Source organism: Manis pentadactyla, chromosome 15 (assembly GCF_030020395.1).
Source record: "Manis pentadactyla isolate mManPen7 chromosome 15, mManPen7.hap1, whole genome shotgun sequence".
NCBI lineage: Eukaryota > Metazoa > Chordata > Mammalia > Pholidota > Manidae > Manis > Manis pentadactyla.
Window position 1 is genome coordinate 60234710 of NC_080033.1, and position 19386 is coordinate 60254095.

The window sequence follows — 19386 nt, forward strand, 5'->3', positions numbered from 1 at the left end:
GTCTAAAAGCAGAGAATGAGGTCTGCCAGGACTGTTGGTAGGCTGATGTTGAGGGATTCCATGGAAGCCTGTGTGGATAAAAACAGGGCCCAGTCTTCCTATCCCAGAATCTAGACCACTGTCCCCGTAAGTGTGTGTTCTGTAAAGCACTAGTCCTGCAAAACTGGTTCACTTAAAGCTAAAATGGAAGTGGTAGGTTCCGTGAACAGCTGAGATCTAGAAAATGTTGCAAGTCACATCTTAAAGATTCCCAGTGCCATTCAGCAAACTAAAACCTAGTTAACTTTGTTTCACCTGGAATTTTCTAACCCCTTCTTTTAGCACCTCATAGCAAACATTTTAAGAATTGCTGACCAAACTCGACATGAAACAAGGCCTGGGACAATGCAGTAGCAGATCCCAGCCTCTGACCAGCGGTTGCTTTTCACAGACAATTCACTTCTGAATACCCAGGACACTGGATACACCCAGATGTTTCCACTGCCTCCTTTTCTGTTTCAGCCACCAAGTCTGAACCTTTCAGCCACCAAGCAAGGGGGGCTGGGGGCCCTACTTTGTCACCTTTAAATCTTTGAGTGCTATCAGAAAGAATTTTTGCTTCCTGGAGGGATGTAGAGTGCAGTCAAAGCAGGCAGAGATAAGCCTCTTATTGTCCACTTAACACCCACATGCTCACACACTGGTGCACACCTCCATGCTCACACACATTTGTGGTGAAGTGCATGGAATTGTGGAGAAGAGAGCTTCATCTTCTCCCTTCACTCCCAAGAAGAGGGAAGATTTTATCTTTTAGAAACATGAGAAGGCTATCATACATATAGTGTATATGTGGGTACATGTTTGTATGTGTTTATGCATGCTAAATCATAAATGATCTTATTCTACAGACTAGATTGGATTTCCCATATTCCCATATACTTCAGCGAATCTCAGTCTTTTTGATCTCAAGACTCTTTTACACCCTTAAATATTGTTGAGGAACCCCAAAAAGCTATTGTTTATGTGGATTATGTCTATCAATATTTATGATATTACGGTTTTACAAACCTCTTCAATATCTGGCTTAACAGAATACAGCTGGATTCTCATATTTGCTTCTTTCTTTGATCTGATGCATTATCATATGTCATGTAACCTCTAGAAAGCTCCAATGTATACTCATGAGAAAATGAGAGTGAAAAGATCAAATAACATCTTAATATTATGATGAAAATAGATTTGACCTGATGGACTCCTGAAAAGGTCTTGGGGACCCAAAGGTCAGCAGATCACACTCCAAGAACTGCTAATAAACCATGCACATCTATCCATAACCTGTATAGATCATATTAAGTAGCACGGTTGGTTAAGTATGTGGTACCTGGAGACATACTGCCTGGGTCTGAATCCAGCTCTTCCAATATTAATGGTATGACCTGGAGCAAGTTACAAGTTTCCTGGTCTATAAAATCAAGATAATAACTGGACCTCTCATAAAGTTGTGGGGATTAGTAGAATTGTGTAAAGGTTTAGAATAGTGCCTGAAGCAAGTGACAGTTTGATAAACACTAGCTACCCTTGTTTTATGATTATATTTCTATCTAAGAACCTCTTGTACATATTTAAGACAATCTTCATATCCAAGCTTGAATAATATACTTTTTGCCAAGACTTTCTGGCTCTACCCTTTCTCTAGAATGTCATCACCAGATAGCAAGAATCCTCAGGATGTGATTCCCAAAAACACTAATACCAGGCTTTTCTCTAGATCGGCCACCTCCACCCTGGGTGTGCCAAGGACATAATGGTGACCATGAAGTCAGATGTGCCAATCAACCTGAAGAAGACGGGGGTCAAGTGCAAGCTCTCCAAAATCATGTTTCAGCAACCTACAGACCAGGTCCCCGACTGGGATGACCGCATGCACACAGTCAAGTGGGTGGACGTGATCAGAAACACACCTGGGACCTTCCCTACAAAACGAAAGGTAAGTAGGGACATCAAGCACAAATCTGAGCAGGTCTGCCATGCTTTGATGCTCACTGCCCTCACGTTTGGTATCTCATTATTTCCTTCTTTCATGGAAAGAAAAGATTCCCCTTCTACTTGACCTTGATTTCAAAAGTGACAAGCTGAACGTACAAACATGCTGCCTGTGATTTGTGCTGCATGTGCCACACGAACCACACATCTTAACTGGTAGAGCTTTAGTTTCAGTCTTGATATCTAATTGACTGAGGCCTCCCACCTTTGTCTTCTTCAAAAGTATCATGGCTAGTCTTTTGTTTCCTTCTTCCCTCCAATGTCTAGAATTAGATTAGTTACAACCGTTGGTTCATAGGAGTCCATCTTTGGTCCCTGCATGCCGTCCATTTAATTATTCCTTTGGTTTCTTTAATAACATAATACACAGAGATGAACCCACACCCAACACAGAGAATAGAGCATGGACTACCTGTGTGGTTCTCAGCCATTTCACCCCCGGTTCCCTCCTGGAGTATTCACTATCTTGAATCTTGTTTGCTCACTCCCTTGATTTTTATCTTTTGTTTCTTTTTTAACCTATGTACCCTAAAAGATACACCATTGAGTTGTAGTTTTTAACTTTATTTAAAGGTTGTTGCATGTGATCATCCATATTGTTGCTTGTGGTTATAATAAACCCATTTCACTGCTATATGAAATTCCACTACTATTATCGTCCATGCTTCTTTCAAATATTGTTTAGGGTTTTGCTGTTACAGACAGTGTTTCTGTGAGCATTAGTGCCCCAGGCACATGGAGTTCATTTGGAAGAGTTTGTATTCCTACAAGTGTAATTGCTGAGTCACAGAACCTGTGATGTTCAGCTTTCCAAGATTATGCCCAAGTGTTTTCCAAAGTGGCTGCACAATGGACACTCCTACTAGCAAAGAGATTTTATAGACCCACATTCTCTCCAATACTTGGTACTGTCAGACTTCCTGATTTTTGTCATTTCAATGACTGGAAATGGTCTCACTTTGGGCGTACTTTGCATTTCCCTGATCACTAATAAAGCTGAATATTTCTTCATATGATTATTCACTGTGCAAGTTATCTCCTATGTAAATGCCTTTTGTCCATTTTTCAATTATGATGTTTGTTCTTTGTATGAGTTATTTTATTTTTTATAAACTCTGCTGTTCCTATTATTCATCTGCAAATGTGCTCACCCAATTTATAGCTTATCTTTTCACTTTCTTTAGCGTATCTCTTAATGAGCAAAAATGTTCTTCATTTTATTATAGTCATATTTATTCACCTCTTCTTTTATATTTATTACTTTTTGAGTCTTATTTTTAAAACTTCCCTACCAGGGAAGAAAATATTCATTTTTTTACCTTTTTTACATTTAAGGACTTTGCTTTTTATATTTGAGCCATTGGCCCACCTGGATTTCATGGATGATATGAAGCAAGGATCCAGTTTCATATTTTTCCATCTAAATAACTAATCATGCTAAATCCCTCTTTTGTTTTTAGCTCTTCTGTTCCCTAGTGATCTGCCCTGACTCCCTTGTCATCTAAGTTTCATAAATATCAAGAATTTTTCTTTCTCTATATTCTACTCCATTGTCAGTCTGTCCATCCTTGTGCCCGTTTTATGCTGCTTTAATTTCTTTAGCTTCATAATCAGCCTTAATATCTGGAAGGGAAGTCTTTCCTCTATACTGTTTTATTCTGAAGTGTTTTCGTTATTCTTGGCCTTTTATTTTTCTCTGTGATTTTGGAATCCACTCACTAAGAACTATGAAATCCCTGGTGGAAACTTGATTGGAATTGGATTGCATCCATAAGTCAATTGAGGAAGAATTAAAGATTTTATAATATTAATTTGTCCTGTCCATTAACAAGGTATATCTCTCTATTTATTTAGGTCTTCTTTAAGATTTTTTTTTACTACCATCCAGTTTCCTTAATAGGATTAGACTACAGAGTATTTTCATCTGTTCTTGAGTCAATTTTAGTAAATTATTTTCCTAGGAATTTGCCCTTCAACTAAGTTTTCATGTGTATTTTCATAAAGTTATTCATAATATTTTCTTCTCATCCATTTAAATATGGAAGATTGGTGATCATGTCCCCCTTCTCGTTCCTGATATGGGTTATTTTTATTTTCTCTTTCTTTCTTGAGCTGTTTCTCCAAAGGCTTTTTATTTTTATTTTTATTTTTATTTTCCAGTTGTTTCTTTTTTTTTTTTTCCTCGATAATTATTTTTTATTGAAGGGTAGTTGACACACAGTATTACATTAGTTTCAGGTGTACAACACAGTGATTCAACATTTATATACATGATAATTCTAGGTACCAGCTATCACCATACCAAGCTGTTACAATATTTTGACTATATTCCTTATGCTATACATTACATCCCAGTTACTTATTTATTTTACAATTGGAAGTGTGTTTATATATATATATGTATATATATATATAAATTTTTGTGTGTGTGTGTGAGGGCATCTCTCATATTTATTGATCAAATGGTTGTTAACAACAATAAAATTCTGTATAGGGGAGTCAATGCTCAATGCACAATCATTAATCCACCCCAAGCCTAATTTTCGTCAGTCTCCAATCTTCTGATGCATAACGAACAAGTTTCCAAAGGCTTTTTAAACCATTTCAAATAAATAACTTTTGGCTTTGTTGGTCCTCTCTGTTTTAGATTTATTTTTATTTCATTCATACCTCTTCCTATGCTAATGATTTCCTTTCTCCTACCTTCTTTGGAATCCATCTGACCCCAAAACTCATGTCTACGCAGTCCTAATGCAGTCAGCAATCTCCGTGTCCTTTCCCATTTATGAGACATTTTAGGTTTGCCTTAATCAATTATTCTGGAACTTGAGTTTGTGAGTTGGTGTTGATTTGCATGGGTAAAATGTAGTCCTCTGTCATCCCCCCTTTATTCCTGCAAAGCAGCTGGCTCTGGGTCACTGAGGACATGGCTGCCTTTGTTACAGGTGATAGAGACAGACTTTGAGCCCGCGCACTCAGTACTGGAGGAAAACTACCGGCAACTGCAGCTTCAGATCAGCGCCAGTGTGGATTTTGCCTCATACCAGTGCCCAGTGACCAACGTGCACTTTAAGGAAACGCTGGTTTACCAGACCCGAGTGTTTGAGTGAGTCGTCCAGAGCCCCCCAACGCTCATCAGAGAAGCTCTTTCTTTTCATCATTGACTCACTCCTTCATCAAACATTTATTCAGTGTCTAAGACAACACATACCAGACATCATATCTGTGTGGCACACAAGAGCTTCCTGGGTCCAGAGAAGCATTCATCCCCACGAAGCTATTTAAGCTCACATTTGAAATCAAGACATAGGCCAGGAAACAGAGTCTATTAGGAGGATGGCGTCAGGTGATCAGCTTCAATGGGAATAGTCCTTGTAGCAGACCGGATTACCACCCCGGCCTGGTCCTTTCTGGCCCCCCTAGGTGACAGCTCAGGCAATATCCACACTAATGAGGATGGAATCCATCCTAGCTTAGGAGGCAACATTTCTCATAACCACTCCACAGGTATAGCTTCCAGGATCCCTGCAGGGAACTTACCCAGTTACAGGAGTCACTGCACTCAGAGAACCCCATGGCTGTGACATCCCTTGGGGTAATCAGAGCTCCTCCCAGGCCAGGTGTGATTTTCCAATCAATCAGGAGTCACTTTAACTATAACTAATGTTGCCTAATAATGCAACTGACATATCTCCTTCATCAGGTTTCCAGGAAACAGAACTAGAAAGTTAATTAAAAGTCAGATTGTCCTTAAAAGGAGAAAGGGTTATATTAACTCTCACCCACGCTCAGACAGGAATACAAGGATGTGCAGGTCTTGCTCTCCAAGGGCTCATTGCAGTGCGGGGGGAATGGGTGAAAACAGGTAAGCTGACAGTTGCCCTATGGTGTCGAGCGTGTGCCATTAGGGGTACCTAAGCGGACTGTGGGGAGAGACAGAGAGTTAGGGAAGGCTTCTCAGACCAAGTGGTGCCCCAGCCGAATTGTGGAGGACAAATAGGAGGTGGCCAGAAGTGAAGAAGTGAGAAAAAGGACCTTCTAGGCAGGAAGAGCAACATATACCAAGATAGATAAAAAGAGAAGGCCTGTGACTATTCTTTGAGAATTTCAAACACAAAAATGTAAACTGCTGACACTTCTGCTTTGTAAAAATTAGTCAATAACTTGTTAAACTCATTTTGTATTTGCTGCACTTAAAGCGTCCTCTCAAAATATTACAGAACCAAAAGATAGAAGGCGGCAGTGCAATCTTCTGCTGATGGCCTAAAGCAGGGGTTGGCAAACTATGGCCTGCAGCCCACATCCAGTCACCTGCCTCCTTTGTAAATGAAGTTTGGGCACACAAGCACGCCCACCTGTTTATGTATCGTCTGTGGCTGCTTTTACAATGAAACAGCAGAGTGAGTAATATGGCACACAAAGCCAGAAAACATACTAACTGGCCTTTATTAAGAAGTTTGCCAACCCCTGACCTAAGCTGAGAACTCTTTTCCGTGCCACAGAGGTTTCTCCACTTTCTAACAATTTTCTTTAGGGTATCAACCAGGGCTCATAAGTTTACACAGTGAACATAAGCCCCTGACGTCAAAGCACTTGTCTTCAAGCACATCTGCATGGTCTTCCTGGAGGAGATAATGGAAATCGAATCCCCACACCCCACCCAAGGCCTACGCTCCCCACAGCTCTCAACTCGCACTGCTCCCCTAAAACCAGCAAGAGCATGTGTGTTTCTTTCTCTTACACAGTCATTTTCTTGCCTCAAGGCTTCATCCTTCTGCCATGTTTGTGATCAAATTTAGTAGTGATTTCAGAAAAAGCTTCTATCTCCTGGTTCTTAGCAAGAAAACTTGAAAGCTCATTGCATAGGGTGCTGGTGGTATGCAAGATGATTTTAAATGCTCAACAGTTTGTATATTTTTGCTTTTAATAGCTTTGTGCATATTTTATGTGTTTTAGAAGAAAATATGGCTAACACATCAAATTATGATTTCAGATAAAATTGCTTAAAACTTGCCTTTAAAAGAAATATTTAAGAAAAAAAGTGATGACATAAAGGAGAAAGTAACAGGGTAGATGATATGCAGCAGGACAAAAATCATCTGCAGCCCATTTCTAAAACCCATTCCCTGACCTGTTTGCAGGCTTGAACTGATTAATTCAGGACATGTGCAGCTGCAGTTCAACTGGATCTCCAATGAGACCTCAAAGGCTGCGAGCTTTGAAATGCCAGATAACCAAGGTAAATGTGATGACAGGTGAAACTCAGGGCTTGAATTTCCACGATTAGTAGAAGAGCCTTGTTCATGGAGAAGTGCACACTACTAGGACAACCCCCTCAGTAGCTAAGGGGGAGCACAGCAGAGATCTGGTGGTATCTTTAGAGCCAAATGGGCCTGAGAAACTCAAGAGCTGACCTCCACCCTCCTGGAGCCCAAGCCCTGGGCCCCTACCAGGCCAGCACCCTGCTCTCACAGATCCCTGGGAATACTGTCTTTTAGATCTTAACCTCTCGGAGATTATAGAGCCTTGGAGAAACTGATGGAAGCTATGAAGTGTCTCCCCAAGAAAATACACACCAGTGCCCAATTTTCAGTTGATACATGTGAAGCACGTAGAGAAGGGCCCAGCACTTGGTGGACACATATTCACTACTATTGTTGTGACTTTGGAAATTCACAGACCCTCATCCTTGGGAATCCCCTCTTTTTAAAACAATGATTCTCTGAAAATTATATTCACAGTCCATTATTGTTGAGACAGAAGACCCACAGACATCTCCTTGACCCACCCCCTTGAGCCAAAAGAAAACGAATTTGAAAACTCAATGCAATTAATAGAATTATTTTTTGAGTCTCCTATGAGAGATATGAGCCAATTCCTTACTCCTGGTGCCCAAAGCTAAGTATACCTACTAGAAGAGGTGAGCCCACAGACCTAAGTCCCTAAGGACCTGTGAGTGGGCTGCCTTCCACCTGCCTTCCCACTGCAAATAAAGAATTTCACTGGTTCTCTGCCTGCCCCCAGGTTCTCAAACAGACCAGCTGAGCCAGAGTACACTGCACACAGCCAGCACCCTGGACAGCGCTGCAGACCACAGGAATGACGCCTCCCCACCTCCTTTCTCTGTGGAGCCCTCCTCAGGCATCGTGCCTGTGGGGAAGATTCAGAAAGTTAAAGTGAAATTCTCCCCGCTGGAGGTTGGAGACTTCGAGAGCAATCTTTTCTGCCAGTAAGAAGATGTGCTTCCCAGAGCAAACCTCTGCGGTTCCGATCCCTTCTGTCCCACCACCGCCACCATTCTTTCCTGCCCTGGGCCCCTCCACAGCCCCTAACTGTCATCTTTCTCTTTGGAAAGGTTCAAAGGGTCCAGGCTTTGGAGAGCAAGGAGAATTTGGTCTTTTGTTTTGCTCATCAGCTCTCTCTAGATATTTCCTCCTGCCCACCACCCCTTCGCAGCCACATACAGGATCCCACTGGGCAACAGAATCATTGACAGCTGGGTGGGTTCCAGTCTTTGGGCAAGCATGAACTTAGGAAATCTTTCTTGTACCTTTTCTGAGTCTTGATTTCCCTCATATGTAAAATGCAAGTAATAGTACCTACCTTGTAAAGTGGTCATGAAGATTAAATGAGTTAATTCAAGTGAAGAGCTTAGAACAGTGCCTGGCATGCAATAAGCATAGTAGACATTAGACAGTGGTGATGGTGGGAGGGGGTAGACCTGGTCCATAGTAGGTGAGGAATAGAGGGGGTCAGGCCCAGGAAGAGAAAAGCCAATCTGATAGTATCTGTCAGTGAAACTCCCTGATATGGTACCCACTCCCAGGAAAGCTCTGTGGAGAATACCCACCTTCCAGAAGAATTCTGTGAACCATGGCCTAAGGCGGTAGAGACCTATGTGGAAAGCCTTCTGGAGTCCCTGCAGTCATGCGGCAGAGGACCCTCCCATACCCGAGCCACCTAAGCTCAGTGCCAGGACTAGAAGTCTGCTCACATCCAGTCACCCTCTCCAAGGAGCTCAGGATACTGTTTAAGGAATTCTGGGTCACTTTTCGTATCCCACTAGATGCCTATGAGAGGGCCCAGACGGTAAGACTGCTCATTTTACAGCAGGATGTGCCACTGAGCACTGATGGAGGAAGCAACTTTAGGCCATACTTGGATCCACAAAAGGAACCAGAATTCAAGTTCCTTGTACTCGGCCCATTCATGCATTCATCTCCTCAACAACTAATTAATGAACACTATATATTAGCCACTATTCAGAGCACTGAGAGTTTGTCGTTGACAAAGACAGACCCAGCCTCTGCTCTCAGGGAGCTCACATTCTGGTGAATTCATTTCCAACCAAGAGGGCAACATTGGATTTTTTTAATATATAAATAAATAAAAACAACCTTCTCCTCTCAGGATTCCCAACCTGCCACCTGGAGAGCAAGGTCCAGTATTATCAGCAAAAGGGCGGAGCTCCTTGCCCATCTGCCATTTTGACCTGCAAGACTCAGACTACTTCAGCAGTCATCGGCGCTATCCAGACCTCCGAGGGCCTGGTGGTGGGGCTCTGGACCCAAACACCCGGGTGATTGAGTTCAGCAGTGTGGGCATAGGAGGCAAGAACCTCCGGTGAGTCGCTCAAGTTTGCATTGGTTGTGTTCATATGAGTCAACCCTTCTAAAGAACTCAGAGGAGGAAATCAGAGAAGTGAGCTAGCATGATTCCTAGGAACAGGCTTGATATGCTCTGGGTTTGACTTTAGAGAACTGCTACAGAAAGGAAGCTGAGTTCTCTCTATTTAGTTCTGACACTAAAGAACATGTGGAAGTCATAAAAACATAATCCCTCACCACCAGCTTGACTACAGAGGATCCCTGGGACAGAGGGACCCTGGGTATCATTATCATTCAAAGTTGAGAACTCGAGCCATATTTTGGATTCCCAAATGAGATGCACCTCTCATCTCTATAGTAACAAAGTGCCCAGGGAAGTTCCAATTCCCAGAGAGGGGAACTGTGCTAGGGCACGTCCTAAGAAAGTTTCCTTTAATCTGCACCCCCTCCTCACTCTCTACCATCGATTCTGCCCCCTTGGCCAGGACTTTTACGATTCTGAACCCAACCAGCAGCACCTACTCCTTCTGCTGGATCTCCGAAGAAACAGGAAGTCTCCAGAACCTGCCAGCTTTCACATGTCTCACCGAGAAGGGCTCTATCCACCCTGAAAAGAAAGCTGAGGTGTGTGTGTGAATGAGGGCCATCAACCCAGGGCTGTAATTATCCTGTCTCTCTGCATAGCAAGTGTGCCGTAGAGTTAGGGAGAATGGCCCAAGGTTACATCAGTCAGCAAATACTTCTTGAGGGGCCTCCATAGATATTAGGCAATCCTCATGAACAAGACAGACCTGAGCTCTCTTGGTTGGCCATGGAGAAACAGAGAGCTCTAATATTTGCAGTTTTAAAAATTGGAATTATTAAAGCAGGCAAGTAGGGCTGGACACCAGTGCCCGAGAACCCTAGGACTCGTACCATAAGATGAAATAAGGAGTTATTTTTGTCCAAGGGACTAACAGCAGTGAAAAGGCACAGATAATGCTTCACTTGGTCAGGCCAAAGGGCAGAAGAGTAAAGTGGAGTCATGGCCCACGGCTTAGTCCTCATGTTTACACAATGATAGAGGGTAGGGAGTTAGACTTAAAGAAATAGGAGCTCACTGGCCAAAACCGATCTGTGGGCCCTATGCCCTGTAAGTTCTACAGAGAATCTTGGAGGCAGACATTAATCCATGAAACAGAAATTATGGATTCAGATATCTTCAAGAAGTTTGCACAGGTGAATGAAGCAGACCAAGGGGACAGTGATAGGAATGCTGTGCACCAGGGCTGGCCGGCCAAAGTGCTGCTCTGGCAGATGACAGTCACACAGACCAGTGGGCCCAGGGTTGCCATTTCTCCCAAACATTCTGGGAAAAGCCACAGTTGCAGATTTCTAGCTGAATCTCTCCATTTTCACATGCATCCAAGACTGGGCATGAAATATGGTAGCCTCACCAGCAGAGACTGTGGCTTGGGTGGACCCCTGATATGGGCCTGTGGGCAGGGCAGACAGACATTGATGTTGCTGCACACAAACTTGCAGAGCTTTACCGAGAGGGCAGAAAGGCAGTGATGACCTGGTAACATCAGCCCTCATAACCCCGGAGCTGATAAGCCTCCAAGGGCATGCAGAGTAATGAACAGAAGTGCCTCTTACCACTGTGTCCCAAAATGTCTTCTTAGGTCATCTTCCAGTTCATACCCTCCCATCTGGACATCACAGAAGCATTCTGGACTTTCTCAATCCCTGAACACAACATCACAGTCCCTTTCCTGCTGGTAGGCAAAGCCACTGACCCTCTTATCAATCTGGACAAGTCACACCTCCACTTCAGTTGTCTCCTCATTGGTAAGGCTGCTGTGTTGGTTTTTAGAGATGGCACGACCTTTGGGGGAGGGGAGCAGGATCCACACAGCTATGCTCTCCAGGTGCAGACATGGGCGGGGGACTTTTCCTGGTGCCTTCCAGAAGCATGCCGCTATCACTGTTCACAAAGCTGCAGAATAGTCACCTCGCAATCTAGTTTCCATCAAGTATCTTCTTAACCCACAAACTAATAACCCAAGGAAATGTAGGAGCCTTACTACAGATCTCACTTGGAAGAGTCCTTTAGAGCCTGGACTGACTTATGTTCATTTCCAGAGCCTCATGTCGGCGCCTTCTGACTTGTGCCCCCAGATTATGGGCTGTATTGGCTTGTTTCTTGGCCTTTGCCAAAGATTTCTCTGCCTTTCAGGTTTTTATTCAGTTCAACTGAGCCTTTGTGTGCCCCAGGCGTTCCCTGTGAGCTGGGAATGCAATGGATAAAGTCAAAGTCTCTACTCGTAGGAAGGTTACACTCAGCAAACGGACTACCAAAAAATAAAAAAGTAAAATGTATAGCATGTCAGCTGTTGATAAGTGTTCTAGAGAAGAATAAAGCAAGGTAGAGGGAATAAGGAGTACCAGTGGGCAGCGGGAAGGTGACATTTGATCAGAGCCCTGAAGGAAATAGAGGAACTGATTGCCAGGCCACTTACCACATGCATGTGAGGTGTGTGTGTGTGTGTAAAACATAACTAAAGCTAGAGGATTTTTTTTTTAGTAATTCATTAGATTTTTTAAATTTATATAAGAAATATTCTTTATAATAACTCAATGTGTTATTATATTGAGTGTGGTATAAGGAAAAATTTAATTATCTCTCCTACACATCCTGTCTCCTCCTCTCCTTTCCATCAAAGGAAACCAGTGTTAACAGTTTGAAGCATATTATTTCCATACATTTCTTATACTGATACATATAAGTAGGTGGGAGGAGATTATGGTGTTTAGTAGGGTTTTGAACACATAAATAAACAATGTAGCATAAAAATAATAACAGCAAGACAAACAGAATTTAATTTAGGAATGCAAAGGTGGTGCATTTCAATATAATCATTACATCAACAGGATTAAAGAACAGCCATTAGCTCATATTACTATACACTGAAAAATCATTGCTAAAATTCAGCACTTTGAACAAAAACTCTAATAGTAGAACAGGAACAGAGGAAAAAAATTAAGGTTAACCAAAATCAGGAGGGAAATATTTTCTTGTAATAAACCACTAAAACCGCTTCAAGTAAAATCATGAATTAAGCAAAGATGCTCATTATCACCATTATTATTGAGCATTTTCTTAGTGATTTTAGCAAATAAAGTAAAACAAGAAAATTAAATGATTGGCACAAACATTGAGAAAAAGAGACAAAACCATCTCATTTTTATGACTTCACACATAGAAAACCTCAAGAGGCTCTAGAGAAAAGGCACACAAACTTCTAGAATCAACAAGATAATTTAGTAAGTGGCTGATGTAAGAAAAGTATGCAAAAATCTATAGTTCCTCTTTCTTTTAGCAACAAGCAGCTAGAAACATAAACTAAAAAAAAAATCTATTCAGAAGTAACAAAACTATACAGTAACTAAGGATAAATGTAACAAGAAAAGCACAGGACTTATATGAAGAAAACTCTAAAATCTTGTTAAAATGACCCCAACCAAGATTGAGTATCTGCCAAATCTCTCAATCAAATGCAAATTTAATCAAGTTCTAATTAGAATCCCAACTAGGGTTGCCAGGCAAAATACAGGATGTACAATTAAATTTGAATTTCAGATAACAATGAATAATTTTTTAGTATAATATTTGAAACCTACTATATACTAAAAAATGATTTGCTAAATCTAGCAACCTTAATCCCAAAAAGATCAGAGATGGGGAGATCTGGCTGAAACGATTCTAAGGTTTATGTGGAAAAACAAATGCTCTGCAATAATCAAAGACGATAAGAAAAAGCAAAACAGTAATAGGAGATGTATTAGTTGGGGCCCTATTAGGACACTCATGACATACCCCTGGTCTGATTCAGAAGAGTTCAGTGCAAGGACTATTCACAGAGATGTGGGTGGAATGATAATGTGTGAAGCCCCCGTTAACAAAAGCAGGAAGGCACTGGGCCTGGAGGACCAGGAGAGAAAAGGGTGCCACCAGAGTCGCAGGAGAGCTGTGCCTGAGGCGGAAGAGCCGCCCAGCAGGAGCAGGTGACAGGTAAAGTCCTAGAAGGAAGAGGTGGGGTCCCCTGGGGGAGCAAGGTCACTTGGAAAGAAAAGGAAGGAAGAAAGATTAAATTAAAGGCCAAGAATCTTGGAAGAAGAGAGAAAAGAAGTCGGAGAAACCCTTCTAAGAAAGCTTCCTGTCGCCTGCGGAGCAGTATCTGCTGAGGTACTTGCGGAGCAGGCACGAGCACCCCACCGAGGGCCGGTGTTTCCTCCCCAGGCAGAGAAGCCCGGAGGACCGTGCAGATCATCAACAAGGAGGAGCAGGGGTTCCACTTTGCCTTCCAGGGCGCCTCCCGATACTCTGAAGGTTTCAGCAACAGCCTTATCATATGTCCCATGGAAGGCTGGGTCCCACCACTGTCAAGGTAAAGAAGGAAGGCCCGCAGGACTGTACTCTCCCAGCATGGCAGGGGCCCCAGCCCTACCAGCCAGGAGAGTCAGTTTCCCTTAGAGCGCCCCACTTATGAAGTCCCTTCCAACTCTAAAATTTAGATATTAACAATCCCATCTCTATCCTACTTTCTCCCTGTTGTTCATTTGCTGATGAATTGTGGAGCACTGAGAATTTTAAACCATTGTTCCCAATACTTTGTCTTATATTTCTATCCTTTTCCTTGTTATCTGCTGTATTTGTGAATCCATAAAGCGATGTCCTGCCTTGCTTGGCAAATCCTCAAAACTCATCATAATTTGGAGCTGTAATGCCCTTTCCTCATAATATACCTGCTAATCCACTAGTCTCATATATTCTTTAGCAGGTTGTAACAGGCTGATGCAACAGGTTGTAATCTGCTGTTTTTGTTCCCCAACCAGCTTCCCAATTGATATTTTCTTCACACCAAAGGAGGAAGGAGATGTGAACTTTAATTTGATCTGCAATGTGGAAAAGAAAGCCCAGCCTCTGACCTTAAATGTCAAGGCTGAGGGCTACACCATGAATGCAGAGGTCAAGTGCAAGGACAGGACTGGCTTAGTCACTCTCTTGACTCCCAACGAGACCACCATCGTCAGCTTCTATGAGGTAAAGGTGTGAAAGGGCCTTGCGTTCTCTCTCTCTCTCTGTTTCTTCACTGGCTGGCAAAGGTAATATAAGTGATTATTAGCTGCCTGTCTCTGTTTCAAACACCAGGGAGACTGGGAGAGCACACCATGCCTGGAGCAATGCCATCCCCAGACGTGTATAGTTTTGATGAGACAACTTTTATTTTTTAGGGGGTGGAAAAATAACTGGGAAAAGGAAAAATGTTTGTATTAAAGATATAGGAAGAATGTTTGGCTGTTAAAGGAGGTCTAAGAATTAAATTGTCATCTTACTTTCCAAATATGAGGGGCCCCCAACACCATGTAGCTCTTGATGGAATATCTGACTACATTAAACTATTAATACTCAATTCACTAACATCACGTGCCATCCGTTTCCTGTGGGATATTTCCCCCCATGTGTTACATACCCTGACCCCAGAGAAGGTCATAGTTTGCATCCACTGACCATACTGCTCTCTTCTCTGTCTCTCAGGTGGAGTTGAATGAATGCGTCCAGTGTGAGTTCAACTTTATCAACACTGGAAAGTTCAACTTCAGCTTCCAGGCAGAGCTGTCTGGCCCCAAAGCCCTGCTGCAGTACATGGGGTTTTCACCCACTGATGGCAGTGTGGACGTGGGGCAGAGCACCCAGGCCTCCTTGTCATTCCAACCATTTAAGAAGTGTGTCTTAAAGGGCCTTGAACTCAGAATCAAGGTGAGACCATTTAACATTGTCTGACACTGAAAGTACTCATAGCATCCTCTCTTGAGAGATTAATTCTCCTATGTGTTCCTCATCTTCTCACCTTGCCAGAAGTCCCTGGAGAGTAGTTGTGTTGGGAAGAGTCCCACAGTCTCTAGTGTCAAGGCCTCATCCAGACTGAGGTGCCCAGTGAGTGTCAATAGGAAAACAACTGACCATCCAGGCATTGAAATATCATGTAGCCGTTAAAATGAATAAGAGCAATAGATGGGAAGGAGGGAGGGAGAGAGAGAGAAAGACAACATATACATTTTCCAAGATAAGTTATTGAATGAAAAACCAAGGAATTGTGATGCCAGCAAGAATGGCAGGGAAGGGCCTCCAAAAAGCTACTCTTCCATAGTGCTGCAAAATCTATCAAAATCAATTTTTTTCAGAATTCTTGAAATTAACCAAAGGTTTATAACATTCCTACGAGAACTTATTCAAGAAAAATGGCTAAATATCCATAAGAACAGTGAACTTTGTGGTATTTTTAACTTGCCTAGTCCCACACCCTTCCCCCAGCTCTGCAGTAGTCTTGAAAACCAACAACTCTGTAATCAAAGTGAAAACCAGCATATGGTCACACTACCATCAGACAAAACAGCCTGTCAGACAAAAATTAATACTAAAGATAAATAAGAACATTTTATAATAATAAAAGAGTCAACCCATCAGGAAAACATAACAATTATAAACATGTACACACATAGCAACAGAGCCCACAAAGATATGAAGCAAAACTGACAGAATTGAATGGAGAAATAGACAATTCAGCAATCATAGTTGGAGATTTCAGTTCACATTCTAATGGGCAGAACACTGGGCAGAAGATCAACAAGGAAATAGAAGACTTGGACAGTACGATAAATGAACTATACCTAAAAGACATCTACAGAACATTACATCTAACAACAGCAGAATACACGTTCTTAGGTGCCCCTGGAACATTCTCCAGGCTAGACCATATATTAGACCGTAAGACACACTTCATCAAACTTAAAAGGATTGAAATCATCCAAAGTATGTTCTTCAACAATGATGGTATGAAATAGAGAATTAACAACAAAAGGAAATTTGGGATGCCCAGCCTAAGACGCTTTCTTTAAGTGATCAATATATTTAAAAAAGCGCATTTAATTATAAGAGATGATGTAACATTCAGCTTCTCTCAGTCTTTACCAATACTGTTAAATATATGCTACCGATAAGAATTTGAAAAAGCTGTTTACCAATAATTATTTTCCTTGAAGGAGATATGTTCTAGATCTTTTAAAAATAATTCTGAAGGAAATAGTTTGTTTCTGTGTTTACATAAAATTAATAGATTTTTAAATATTTTCTAAGACTACTTTGGGTCTTAGATAGCATATATAATAATGAAGTTTTACTCTTCTGTTGAAATAAACAAAACAAACACAAATACCAAGCCAAAAAAATCAAAACAAAATCCCAATTACTAGAGTTAGAGTACTTTTCATGATGCACTGATTTTTGTTTTTGTTTTCCAGTTTCTAGGTTTTATTATCTTATTTATTATATATTTAAATATAAATTTATTTTATTATTTTATTTATTGTTTATTATTTTCCCTCATTATAGTTTTGTCATAGTAAAAACACTTACCATGAGATCTACTCTTTTAACAAATTTTTAAGGGTACAATGCATTATTGTTGACTGTAGGTGCAATGTTGTGTAGAAGCTCTCCAGAGCTTATTCACCTTGCTTAACTAAAACTTTTGTAACTCCCTGTTTTCCCTTCTGCCTAGCCCCTGGAAACCACCATTCCATTCTTTGATTCTATGAATTTGACTATTTTAGCTACCTCACTTAAATGGAATCATACCCTATTAATCTTCCTATGACTGGCTTATTTCTCTTAGCATACTGTCCTCAAGGTTCATCCATGCTGTCACATACTGCAGAATATTTTTTTATTTTCTAAAGCCAAATGATATTCCACTGTATGCACATAGCACATTTTCTTTTTCTGTTCATCTGTCAATGGACATTTAGGTTATTTCCACATCTTGACTATTTTGCATAGTGCTACAGTGAGCATAGGAGTGTTAATATTTCTTCAAGATCCTGATTTCAGGTCTTTTGGATACCAAAGCCAAGCAAAGACACCACAAGAAAAAACTGCAAGCCAATACCCCTGATGAATATTGATGTAAAAATCCTCAATAAAATACTAGCAAACCAAATCCAGCAGCATTAAAAGGATCATACACTATGACTAACTGGTGTTTATCCCTAGGATGCAAGGATGGTTCAACATATGAAAATCAAATAATGTGATACATTACATTAACAGAATAAAGAATAAAATTCACATGATCATATCAGTAGATGCAGAAAAAGCATCTGACAAAATTCAACACCCTGTCATGATAAAACTCTCAATAAAGTAGAAATAAAAGGAAACCACTTTAATGTAATAAAGGCCATATATGAAAAACTCACAGCTAACATCATACTCAACAGTGAAAAACTGAAAGCTTTTCCTCTAAGATCAGAAACAAAGCAAGGATACCCACTCTCACCACTTCTATTCAACATAGTACTACATTCAGCTAGGCAAGAAAAAGAAATAAAAGATATCCAAATCTGAAAGGAAGAAGTGAAATTATCCCTGTTTGCAGACAACATAATCTTACATCTAGAAAACCATAAGATTCCATTAAAAAATCTGTTAGTACAATAAACTAATTCAGTAAAGTTGCAGGATACAAAACCAACAAAAGATCAGTTGCTTTTCTGTACACTAACAATGTACTATCTGAAAAAGAAATTAGTAGAACAATCACATTTATAATACCACCAAAAAAGGATAAAATACTTAGGAATACCCATAAATAAGGAGGAGAAAGACTTATATAATGAAAACTACAAAACTACAAAACATTGAAGAAAAAATTAAAGACACAAGCAAATGGAAAGATGCCCTATGTTCATGGATTGGAAGACATAATATTATTAAAATGTCCAAAGCCATCTGTAGATTCAATGCAATCTCTATCAAAACCCCAATGGCATTTTTTTTTTTACAGATATAAGAAAAACAATTCTATAATTCATACCGAACCACAAAAGATCACAAACAGCCAAATCAATCCTGAGAAAGAAAAACAAGGCTAGAAGTATCACACTTCCTGATTTCAAAATATAGTACAAAGCTACAGCAATCAAAACAGTATAGTACCAACATAAAGACAGACATACAGACCAACAGAACAGAATACAGAGCCCAGAAACAATTCCATACACATACAGTCAACTGATCTTTGGCAACGGTGCCAAGCATACACATAGGAAAAGATTAATCTCTAAAAGATTAATGGTGTTGGGAAAACTGGAAAAGAATGAAATTGAACCCTTTTACATGATACACAAAAATCGGCTCAAACTGGATTAAAGAATTAAATGTAAGATCTAAACTATAAAATTCCTAGAAGAAAACAGGGAAAAGCTTCATGACGTTGGTCTTGGCAATGGTTCCATGGATTTGACACCAAAGCACAGGCAAAATAAGATAAGTTAATAGAATAAACAAGTAGGACTACCTCAAACTAAAAAGCTCCTTCACAGCAGTAGAAGCAGTCAGTAGAGTAAATAGACATTATCTTTATACAAATCCTTAAGAAGAAGATGACTGACAGGGAAATGGGGGAAAGCAATTAGAACCTAGGGTGAGTTGCTGACTGTTCCATGATTTAGATGGCAATTAAATAATAGCACAATCTAAAACAAAATAAAACACAAAACTGTAAAACTTCTAGCCTGGCATTCAGCAACAGAGAAGTGCCAGGCATGTGGCCGCAGAAGGGCCCATCCCTTTTGCGAATTGTCTTTTTCAAAACTTTTATTTCTTACAGCAAAAAGAAACATCACATATCATAGACCTTCCTACTCTGGCAGA

At 40.8% G+C, this 19386-nt stretch overlaps 1 protein-coding gene across 1 annotated transcript in view; it reads left to right on the forward strand.

Moving 5' to 3' along the window:
- The window catches only part of HYDIN (HYDIN axonemal central pair apparatus protein), a 377997-nt gene that overhangs the window by 332557 nt on the left and 26054 nt on the right, over positions 1-19386 (forward strand). Inside the window, exons 68-77 of the mRNA XM_057493202.1 lie at positions 1748-1966; positions 4968-5128; positions 7164-7261; positions 8047-8251; positions 9433-9645; positions 10115-10253; positions 11294-11459; positions 13912-14059; positions 14508-14715; positions 15211-15432. Coding sequence (XP_057349185.1) covers positions 1748-1966; positions 4968-5128; positions 7164-7261; positions 8047-8251; positions 9433-9645; positions 10115-10253; positions 11294-11459; positions 13912-14059; positions 14508-14715; positions 15211-15432 — 1779 coding nt within the window. The remainder of the gene's footprint in view (positions 1-1747; positions 1967-4967; positions 5129-7163; positions 7262-8046; positions 8252-9432; positions 9646-10114; positions 10254-11293; positions 11460-13911; positions 14060-14507; positions 14716-15210; positions 15433-19386) is intronic.